The sequence below is a fragment of the Pagrus major genome, chromosome 16 (genome assembly GCF_040436345.1).
Source record: "Pagrus major chromosome 16, Pma_NU_1.0".
NCBI classification, from domain to species: Eukaryota; Metazoa; Chordata; class Actinopteri; order Spariformes; family Sparidae; genus Pagrus; species Pagrus major.
The window spans coordinates 529,943-541,987 of record NC_133230.1 but is presented as its reverse complement, the minus strand read 5'-3'; the positions used below and the strand labels follow the sequence as shown (position 1 = coordinate 541,987).

Below are 12,045 nucleotides of genomic sequence, written 5' to 3'. Positions count from 1 at the left end.
CTACACACCGGAGGGAGCATGCAGAGGCCAAAGCTTTGCTGAAGGAAAGAAATATAAGGTTTCAGACAGAGTGATTTACAACCCGGCTGAAGAAGCCACGGCGGACATGGCGACTCCAGGCTTTATAACATTCTTTACTTATCTTTCACAGTGCGGTGAATAATGTTAGTGGACAGATCCAATTATCAAACATGTTCCCCTACATGACATTGATTTCATCAACAAGATGAGAGTAAGGACATATGGAGGACAGGTTTTGTGGTCGGGACCCCCTCTACACCATGGACCTACCTATCAGCTGGAAGGCTGAAGAGGGCCCTCTGTCGCTGCCAGCAGGAAGAGACCTTCCCTCTGTGCTCACATCCCATCAGAGTCAGGAGGCCATTAAAGATGTGATCCAGGTGACGGTTTTGTTTTTCTCGTAGTTGGTGCTGTTGTTCGTTACGGCACCAGGTGGCGTACAGGGGCTTAAAACAAAGAACCAAAGTATGAAGTCAACTAAAAAACTCACATACAATGTCAACGGGTCAGGAAATCCAATCAAGAGGAGCAAGGTGGTGACAAAATTGAAGAAGGAGGGGGTGGACGTAGCTCTCTTACAAGAGACCCATTTAACAGAATCAGAACACAAAAACTTAAGCGATGGAGATTTAACCAATATTCATCCTCCTGCAGTCAGGGTTCAACAGAGGGGTAACACTTTGAATTTACAACAAATTACATTGTAAGTGCACATATGAAAAGAAAGACAGAGACGGATGTCTGCAAGATGTTCTGGTTACTTTATTAAATGTTTATGCTCCTCCAGGATCTGAATGGAAATTTTACAAACACGTTTGAGTTGGTTCGCTGTGAGGCTCAGGGTGTCGTAATCTGTGGGGGAGACTTTAACGTCAGACTTCACCAGACTCTGGACGCATCGAAACCTTTTTATGCAGGAGAGAAGAAAACTACCAAAAATCTAAAATGAAGGATGGAGGAGCTGGGACTCTCCGACGGCCCGAACGATCTGAACACTACAAAAAGGGACTATACTGTTTTTTCTCACCCGCATAGTGTTCGACTATTTCCTTACGCTTCAAAGAGGTTTATTTAGAGTGATAAATTGCGAGATAGGGTCAATGGACTTGTCAGATCACAGCCCAATTGTTATGGACTTATATATATATATATAAGTTCTGAAAAGAAGATACTATTTGGAGATTAAACACAGAGATCCTGAATCAAAGGAGACAGCAAATAAGGATGGATATGAAAGAATACCTGGACGAAAACGATAATGGTGAAGTGACCCACCGATTCTGTGGGACGCCTGCAAAGCGGTTCTCGGGGAAGATGATGGACTCCTGCTCTGAATGAAATAAACAGAATAGAAACATTGGAGCTGCAAGAAGAATTACAAATATTAGAGAACACATGAAAATACACTGAATCAGGCAAAAAAAGAGAAATGGACAAAAAAAAGTGAATTGAATGAAATCTACTCAAACGACATTAGAAAAAGATGATCCTTCTGAAACTAAGATATTATGAATCGGGAAAGTCAGCGACATTGCTAGCTTACAAATTAAAAAAGCAACAAGCTGAAAACACAATTCATAAAATAAAGGACCCTAAAACAAATTCCATTCAATATAATAGAAAAGATATGCAGCAATCTTTTGAAACTTTTTATAAAAGTTTATACACACAAACTAAAGCAGATGAAACAAAGACGGAAGCTTTCTTAGACCTGATAACTACCTGAGGTGGGGGACGAACAAAATAAAGGTTTAATTGAAGAAATCACAGATGAAGAAATTAAAAAGCCAATATCATATTTAAACCCAATAAGACAGCAGATCCGATGGTTTCTCTTCGGAGTGGTACAAAGAAATGGAAGATTTGCTGATCCCACTGATGAAGACACGTAACCGCGTTGTTCACACTGGCAGAACTCCTCCTTGCAGAGATGCAGTGATCTCTGATACCAAAAGAGGGAAAGACAAACTGAGTGTGGAAGTTATCGTCCAGTTAGTGTTCTCAATCAGGATTACAAAATCTTCACACACATTTTGACAAAAAGACTCGAAGAAATCCTCCCCCAGATAATAAGTCTAGACCAGACAGGCTTTATCCAGCAAAGACAGACACAAGATAACATTCGCCGAACGCTACACGTCACAGAACACAAAAAATAAACTTCAGCAGAGCCTCGATGCAGAAAAGGCTTTCGATCGAGTCAGCTGGGAGTTCTTGTATAGTGTATTAGGAACATTTGAATTTCATCAGACCTTTATTAAAACTATTAAAGCCTTATATAATAACCCAAAGGCAAGAGTCAAAATAAACGGAGCAGTATCAAACTCATCTGGCCTGGAGAGAGGGACCGGACAGGTCCGTCCACTGCGTCCGTTACTGTTTGCAGTTTTTATCGAAGCACTAAGTCAGCGGATCACTCAGGATAATAATATTACAGACATTACAAAGCTCGGCCAAGAACACAACAGCTCCTTATTTGATGTTTTAGTCTCCTTGTCTCGCCCAGAGTGTTCAGTTTTGAAAATGTTGTCATTTTTGGACGGCTTCAGCTCTGTATCAGGATACAAACTGCACATTTAAGTTTCAACGATAGACCGAGACAGATCATCAGCTCCAAGATCAAATTAAATTGGGATCTGGATCATATTAAATATCTGGGAGTAAACATCCCGAAAGAGCTGACCAATGTGTATGATTTACATTTGAACTTGTTAAGACAAAAGATAAAGGAAGACGTAAGGAGGTGGACATTAATCCCAGTATTAAGTTTTGAGTCACGGATGGAGTCAGTAAAAATGAATATACTGCCTCGGGTGTTATATTTGTTTCAGACTGTCCCAATTGAAATAACAGATAAACAACTCAATGAAGGGGATAAACTGTTATCCAGATACATCTGGCAGGGAAACAAACAAGGACAAGATTTCAAACTCTTCAGTTGATGAAACACGAGGGAGGACTTCCACTCCCCAGCCTGAAGGACTACTTTATATCGGCACGATCACGACTACCAGGCGAGATGGAAAGAAATTGAAGAGAAAATGTCCGGAGCTGATCCAATTCAGGCTCGCTGAGGGGATAAAAGACTTACTGAGGATTTAATGGAAACAGGCAATAAATGGATTAATTTATCTCTGAAAATTTGGCTAAATGTTATTAACAGAAACGGTCTGTTTGAAGAGATTAAGGTTCTGAATCGGTCCCATGACCCTGATTTTATCCCAAACAAACTGGATGTGAGTTATAAGGGACGGGCTCAGCGAGGCCTCTCCTCATATTGGACCTTTTTCAATCAGAGGACACTGAGTGACCTTCAGGCACTGAAGAGACGACATGGATTAAATAATGGTGACTTCTTTAGATTTCTTCAGGTACGTCACCATATTAACAGCTTTATGTTGCAGGGTAAAAAGGCATTTGAAGATATCTTATTGAAGGTTCTTATTAGTGCCTATAAAACAGATTCAGGGAATAAAGTATTTCAAGACTTTACAGGACTCAGAAGTTAACAAGCTCCACCGTATAAAACACAAATGGGAAACTAACAGTTGTATCTCAGAAGAAGTTTGGAAGGAACATTGTGAACTTCAGTGGAGGATATCGAGCTCCGTCTCATGGAGGATGTTCGGCTGGAAGAGAGTTTGTAGGTTTTTTGTTACAGCTGCTCAGAAGTCTCATCACTGAGGCAGCTCCAGCTGCTGGAGGAGCTGTGGCTCCCAGGAAGCCGACCAGTACCACTTGTTATGGGCCGGTCCAAACGTAAAGGCCTTTTGACTTAAGATTCATTCAGAATTAGTCACTATATTTGGGACAAAAGTTCAATTTAAATGGGATGAACTCCTTTTTGGCCTTTTATGTTCAACTTCTACAAATATTAAAACAAAACACTTATTTGGTATCCGAAGTGTTGCTGCTAGAAAACCAATTACAAGGAAGTGGCTCCAGCCGAATGCCCCACCTGAAGAGAGCTGGTACCATATTATCTGTGAAATCTTTGTAATGGAAATAATTTCCTTTTCAATGAGGCTCCAGCAACATGAATTAACCCCAACCCCATGTTCTGTTTGTTCTGTTTGTTCTGTTTGTTTTGTTTGTTCTGTTTGTTTTGTTTGTTCTGTTTGTTTTGTTTGTTCTGTTTGTTCTGTTTGTTCTGTTTGTTTTGTTTGTTCTGTTTGTTTTGTTTGTTCTGTTTGTTTTGTTTGTTCTGTTTGTTTTGTTTGTTCTGTTGTTTGTTCTGTTTGTTCTGTTTGTTTTGTTTGTTCTGTTTGTTCTGTTTGTTTTGTTTGTTCTGTTGTTTGTTCTGTTTGTTCTGTTTGTTCTGTTTGTTTTGTTTGTTCTGTTTGTTTTGTTTGTTTTGTTTGTTCTGTTTGTTTTGTTTGTTCTGTTTGTTTTGTTTGTTCTGTTGTTTGTTCTGTTTGTTCTGTTTGTTTTGTTTGTTCTGTTTGTTTTGTTTGTTCTGTTTGTTTTGTTTGTTCTGTTTGTTCTGTTTGTTTTGTTTGTTCTGTTTGTTCTGTTTGTTTTGTTTGTTCTGTTTGTTTTGTTTGTTCTGTTTGTTTTGTTTGTTCTGTTTGTTTTGTTTGTTTTGTTTGTTCTGTTTGTTCTGTTTGTTTTGTTTTGTGTTAAAAAAAAACTGAGAAAATGGTTCTCTCTATGTCAGGTCATATCTAAAGATGAATATTGAATGGTTGTGAAGATGTGAAACCAAATAAAGGAGAAAATGTCAAAAAAAAATAAAATAACCATCATTAATAAATGGTACATTTATAATCCATTAGATGTAGTTCAGTACAATTAAATGGTTCATAAAACATTCATAAAACAGTTGTAAAGATTGGAAACATCAGTTGCATGACCGTCCAGATGATGTTTCTAGATGAACTTCACAGTGTTTATGAACCATTTACAGAATCATCAACATCAACTGCAACTATCAATAAACAATTGCTAATAAATAGTTTATAAAGCATTTCATTGCTCGTTAATGGTGAAATAACTTAACTAAAGTTGAATTAACGATACATTCTTAATTATACATAGTTGTTTATTTCAATGATATGATAGATATTATAAAACCCTGGTTGAGTTGTATTCTTACATTATCACAAATGTTTCCAACAATGTTCAGAGCAGAGACAGAAGTTTCCTCCTCCTGTCCTCCAGGGAAGGAAACTCATCGAAGGAGACTCATCATGAATAAAACATGAAGACGTGACCTCGTCTGAGTCACATCAGAGAGATTTTCATCAGCAGTGTTGGTTAGTTAAAGGTGTGATCGCCACCAGAGAAGCTAGTTCGACCCACAGGATCATTTGCCTTCATTTGCTCTGAACAGCCACAGCACACCTCCGGATCACTGCTGCAGTCAGGTTGATAAACAGGAGTGAAGATGAATCCACTGTTTAATCACAAAAGTTCAGAAGTAATCTCTGAGCGCTCCTCCTGTCAGTAAACATCTCCGGATCAGAGCAGAATCTGATGAGACTCCAGGTGTTTATTCCTCCAGGAGGTCTGGATCTGCACCGACTCTCCTCCACAGCTGGAGGCTCTGAACACTCTGTAAACATCTTTTGTTTTGTTTTGATAGAGACCCCTATTGGCAGAAATGACATATTACTGTTAGTTAGTAGTTTAACATATTTTTTATGATGACCTTTTTATTTAGGTCATATAAACCTGCCTGTTGCTTGTTTGCAGTGTAAAGATCACGACATCTCTTCAGGTTTGTGACGTGACAACTGTCTCAATGTTTCTGTTCACAGCAACACAGACAGAGAGAGACCTCCTGTCCATCAATAATTAGTCTGTGAGACAACAAAATAAGCAAGAAAAGTACATCAGACCGAACCAGGAGAACCAAGAGAACATAGAGAACCAGGAGAACTGAGAGAACCAGGAGAACTGAGAGAACCAGGAGAACATAGAGAACCAGGAGAACTGAGAGAACCAGGAGGAACAGGAGAACTAGGAGAACATAGAGAAACAGAAGAACCAGGAGAACTGAGAGAACCAGGAGGACCAGGAGAACTGAGAGAACCAGCAGGACCAGGAGAACTAGGAGAACATAGAGAAACAGAAGAACCAGGAAAACTGAGAGAACCAGGAGGACCAAAAGAAACAGAAGAACCGGAAGAACCCAGAGAGTCATGACCGTCAGGGTACGATCAGAGCAGGTTTATTGATCAGAGTGATTTAAATTAGAAGAACCAAAATGACTAAAGAGAACCAGAAGAACTGGGACTGTCAGTACAATGAGAACAGGTTTATTGATTTATCATTGATCAGGGTGATCGTCTGTATGAGGTTCAATCAGTTCTTCAGTTTTTAACAAGATTCTTCTCTTTTTCTTTAGTGAATCACTCCGTCGTCCTCTGCCTCCATCTAATACAGGTACTGATGGTACCAGGTGAGGAGTCAGAGGTCAGGGGTCAGAGGTCAGGGTTTTGTCCTTTCTTGCTGCACGGATACAATCACACACAAACTCCAGAATATTTAAGATGGAAACTTTATTAATACGAGTCAAACAGAAGAAATCTTAAACATGAGGATCCACTGAGAACCTTCTGTGGATGCTTAGAAACATTTTATTCTAACCTCACCAAGAACCTTCTACAGATCAAATCAGGATATTGTTTGGATTCATTGAAGATCTACTGACGATCTTCTACAATGATGATCTTCTCTGGATATAAAGTGAATAACTAAACCTACAGGGTCTATGGATGATCTCTTGTAGTTCTAGGATGAATCTACTGTGGATCCACCAACAACGTTCTGTAGATTTATTCTAGATATAATTTTGAACCCGCACCCGCTTAGATCTGTGGTGGATCTGGTGATCTTCCTTAGGGCAGAGTCCCCATGGTGATGTTGGACAGGGAGAGGTCATAGTACATTTTGATACTGTTGATGGATCTCAGGTCCTTGACCCTGTGTTGGAACTCCAGCAGGTGATTGTTGTTGACGGCCACCTTAAATCCACTGTTGGTGCAGAGGATCTTCATCTACAACGACAAAACCACAGACTGTCATCAACCTGCTCACATGTTCACAGACTGGCCCTTTAGAGGGTGCACTGACACCTGAGTGTCAAACAAACATGGAGGATCTTCAAGGATCTTAGTGGTATAGATCAAACCTGACCTCAAACTGCTGTCCAGGCACAAAGGGGAAGTTACTCGATCTCTCCTCTCTTCCCCATTTGTTGCCGATGCAGCTGTTGCAGACGATCACCTTCTTGCGGTCCTCGTCGAAGCGAGGGTTGAAGTGGAAGGCAATGTCATTGGCTTTGCAAATATCCACTGTGAGCCTAAAAAAGTCAGGAGGAAGTTACCTCTGCAGACAGTTTACACAAATGAAATGCGTTTGAAAAGCAACAATGATTAAAACTCAATCCATCCATCACAAATGTCGGAGTGTCAGAACTGACTTTTTAGCGTTGGGTTTGATGGTTCCACTGATGGTGATGAGCAGTTTGTCATAAACTCCACTGGGTAGAGATTGATTGTACGGAATCGTCTGTCAAGAAGGAAACAACCATTAACTCCATCCAACCTTCCATCCATCCATCCAACCAACCAACCATCCAACCAACCAACCAACCATCCATCCATCCAACCAAACATCCAACCTTCCATCCATCCATCCAACCAACCAACCATCCATCCAACCATCCAACCAACCAACCAACCATCCATCCAACCATCCAATCAAACATCCAACCATCCATCCAACCATCCATCCATCCAACCATCCAACCAACCAACCAACCATCCATCCATCCATCCAATCAAACATCCAACCATCCATCCAACCAACCAACCATCCATCCATCCATCCATCCAACCAAACATCCTTCAATCCATGACTTCATCTCACCAGACTTTGTTGGGGGGCAGTTTGAGGTCCTGAAGAAGGACTGGGCCATCCTGGTGCACTGGGCTGACCCGGATGGCTGGGTTGGCTGGGTTGGGCAGGCCATGCGGGTTGACCTCCAGGCTGACCTCCAGGCTGACCTCCAGGCTGACCTCCAGGCCAGGTGGGGTTAGAAGGTTGACCACCAGGCCAGGTGGGGTTAGCAGGTTGACCTCCAGGCCAGGTGGGGTTAGCAGGTTGACCTCCAGGCCAGGTGGGGTTAGCAGGTTGACCTCCAGGCCAGGTTGGGTTGGAGGGCTGACCTGTTGTTGAGACAGACACATCCTGTCTTTATCTGAGCTGCTTCACTGTCTCACTGCTGCCTGATTCTCATGTCGGACTGAATTTGGAGCCTCCTGGTGGTCGATTCAGTCCAGACGTCTCCGTCAGCTCAGATGACTTTACTCTGATTTCTGTTCACTGTTCTCTTTTATCTGTCTCACAATGATTTTACATGTCAGGTTCAGGTTCAGGTTCTACTGATCAACTCTGAATGAAGAGTTTAAACTTCACTGTTTAAAAATAATGTCATCAGAAGAATATGGAAGATTTAAGAACATTAAAGTTCTTCACAGAAGGGCTCAAATATATCAAATAACAGAAGACAAAGAATTAGACTGTGAGGATGATGATAATGTTACCTGGCCAGCCACCGGCCCCTCCTGATTGGTTGTTGCCACCAGCGGGCCAACCATCGCCAAGAGCTTCTGACAACTGCAGAGAAGAAGAAAGAAGTGAAGCAATGAAGGAAGTGACTGCAGTTCGTCTGACGTCCACCAGATGCTGCTGTGACCAAACTCTGACAGTATTGAAGTGGTGAACCTATACTGCTATCATCAACCTGTAAGCATTGTTACTGTGAGCCTGCTAGCATGTTCATGTTAGCATGTTTGGGTATTAGCTCTCTGGTTTCATGTGTGGTGCGTTCACGCTGTGCTGCCATATTTCTGTAGAATAAAGTCTCATTTCTTTCACGCTGCACATTTTTATCTGCTTTATGTTGATGCTGACAGTCACAAACTGAGAGCTGTTCACCCAGAGCAGAGAACAGAAGCTGTCGAACCTAAACCTGCAGTGAATCTGTTCCTGAGTGTCCAAGCTGTCCCTGAAGGCAGCACAGCCCACAGTGTGTGTTCAGGGTGTGTTCAGTGACAGACTCAACAGGAATGTTCTGTATGAAGGTGTTGGTTTTAGCGATGAATGCCACACACACACACACACACACCCTGTACACAGTGTGTGTATTGTCTGTATGAATTAGAGCAAATCATCAGTTTCTCAGCTGCTGTTATTTTACATTTGTAGCTGAACAGACTTTACTGTTGACTGATTTATAACTAATAAATCATCTACAAACAAACGTCCAGTCATTTTCTGGAAGTAAATACATTTGGATACAAACTTGATCAGTGTTGCTTTAATCGACTCGTACAGTCTGATTGAATCCAAGCTGCAGGTTATTTTCTTCAGTTTTTGTCACCAGATGAATGTTTGTCTTTTTGTTGAATTAAAGAAATTCAGTTTGAAATTGCAAAATAACTAAAGCAGCAATTTGATTCCTAAAACTTCAATGAAAGACTGAATACAGAAAACATGATGATCATCGTTCAGCTGTGAATGTAACAAAGTGATAAAAACAGTGAAGACAAACTGAGACTCACGTCCATGTCGCTCCTCTGAGACCTGAAACAGACGGAGATGTTTGAAGGCAGCAGCAGCAGAGGACGTGTGGAGGGTGTGACGGACGAGTTCTGACAAGAAGACCAACAACAAGATGTTAATCTGCAGCTTGTCTCAAAAACACTCAGTTACTTTTCTTTAAAAGTAGCAGACATGGAAACACATGTTGTTATTTTTCTGTCCAGGGCAGCAGGAGAGACACAATCAATAAAACTTCTGATTCCTCTTGAATGATTCTTTATTTGTTACTTTATCGTGCTGATACTAAAATACCTGCGTTACATTTAAACAGCAGTGATGGAATGTAACTAAGTACATTTACTCAAGTACTTGTACTTTACTTGAGTATTTACATTTTCTGCTACCTTATACTTCCACTCCACTTCATTTATCTGATTACTTTAGTTACTAGTTACTTTACAGATTACATTTTTAAATGAATTGTTTTTCTCATCAATCAGATAAAAACTGACTGTGATGATCAGCTGACTCACAGTTTATACATGTAAATATATGGATCAGTTACTTTACTGATACTTTTAAACTACATTTAACATCAGATACTTGAAGACTTTTGGGTACTTTTGACAACACTGTCAGTTTATCTCAAACATTCAACACATCTGGAGATACATGGTTTTCACTGGACAGGAAGGTAATCAAGAGTAACTAGTAACTAACACTGTCAGACAAATGTAGTGGAGTAAAAAGTACATTACTTCCCTCTGAGATGTAGTGGAGTAGAAGTGTAAAGTTGCATAAATTGGAAATACTCAAGAAAAGCACCTTTAATCTGTACTGAAGTACTTAAATGTACTTAGTTACTTTCCAGGTTAAAAACACTGATAAACGATCTGTATTAAGGACAAAACATGCAAAGAAATTTATGAACATAAATTAATTAATGTTTCTGTTTCAAATCACTTTCCTGTTTTACTTGTTTTCAATTGTACTGTAATGTACCCGGAAGTGGTACTCGAGTAAAAGTCTTAAAGTATCTGATGTTAAATGTAGTTAAGTATGAAAAGTATCAGTAAAGTAACTGATCATATATTACATGTGCGTATAAACTGTGAGTCAGCTGATCATCACAGTCACTGTTTTTATCTGATTGATGAGAAAATCAATTCATTTAAAAATGTAATCTGTAAAGTAACTAGTAACTAAAGTAATCAGATAAGTGTATCGGAGTAAAAAGTACAACTGGCTAACATGAATATTCTCTTTGTATTATTACAACTACTGCAGTAACTTGTGTACTCTGATGTTTACAGCCTGTTGGTTTGTGTTTATTTATGTGCACTGTCCCTTTAAATTCATTTAAATTCAATTTTAATTGATTTGACTTTTGATTGATTCTGCACAAGGTTGATTTGTTCATTTCTGCTCTGTGTACTTTTACTTTCAATACTTACAAAGTACTATCTTCAATGCAGTATTTTTACTTGTAACAGAGTATTTTTACTGTTTCCTTTTACTCGAGTATCTGCATATCTCCTCCAGTCCTGTACTGACTCCTCCTTCATGTTTCTGTTATTTTGTCCACCCTCAGTGAAATAAACAGAATAATAGAAACACCTCTCTGTATAAAAAGTCCTGAGTACTCGAGTAAATGTTTCAGTTACTTTCCACAGCTGGTCTGTGTTTGTCTGCGGCCTGCTGCTGGTGGGCGGAGTCAACCTTCTCATGCCAAACACACACAAACAGTCTGCAGCAGGAAGTGAACGCGTCTCGTGAGCGAGGCAGCACAGAGCTTTGATTCTTTACAGACTCTGATGTGACTGGACTCACTTTGGTTCTGTTCTTCTCTGTCAGTGTCGATAAAGTTCGACTGAATCGTTTAAAATCTCACAGCAACACAACAACCAGCCGGACCACAGAGCCCGTCTGTCTGCAGGAGACGTCTAAAGTTTCAGGCTTCAGATCCCCTTCCTGGCTCTGTTCATGGTTCTACGTCCCGTCTGACTCAGAACAACAACACAAACTCTGTTTCCTGTCAGCTGAACACAAATCAAACAAAAGGTGAAAAAGAAGAGCAGCCATACCTGAGTTCACCTGAGACAGAGAGCTGCAGACACACACTGACTCTGTGACGACTCGGACAGAGTTTAAAGTGTCGAGCCTCGCCCTGTTCCCACATCCAGACCACACCCACACACACTCACACACACACACACACTGACTCACACACCCAGCAGGAGGTGTGTGTGTGTGTGTGTGTGTGTGTGTGTGTGTGTGTGTGTGTGTGTGTGTGCGTGTGTGTGTGTGTGTGTGTGTTTGGGAATGTTGCCATGTAAACTGCTTTCATAAATTAACATTTCTCTCCTCCCACAGACTCTTGAGATCAAACTGGATTATTGACGGTGGTTATGTTGATGGTTATTATGTGTTACCACGGAAACTAAAGAGTAGATTAAGCTCAAACCCGCCTTC

General features: G+C 40.5%; 1 protein-coding gene across 1 annotated transcript; it reads right to left on the bottom strand.

Moving 5' to 3' along the window:
- Nucleotides 1-6,507: 6,507 nt before the first annotated feature.
- On the bottom strand, nucleotides 6,508-11,695 carry lgals3b (lectin, galactoside binding soluble 3b). Its single transcript, XM_073483727.1, has 7 exons — nucleotides 11,658-11,695; nucleotides 9,594-9,683; nucleotides 8,574-8,646; nucleotides 7,897-8,195; nucleotides 7,448-7,536; nucleotides 7,162-7,327; nucleotides 6,508-7,022 (listed from the first exon to the last, which is right to left on the bottom strand). The coding sequence occupies exons 2-7, from the start codon at nucleotides 9,597-9,599 to the stop codon at nucleotides 6,864-6,866; spliced, it is 792 nt and encodes a 263-aa protein (XP_073339828.1). The 5' UTR covers nucleotides 9,600-9,683; nucleotides 11,658-11,695; the 3' UTR covers nucleotides 6,508-6,863.
- Nucleotides 11,696-12,045: the final 350 nt, after the last annotated feature.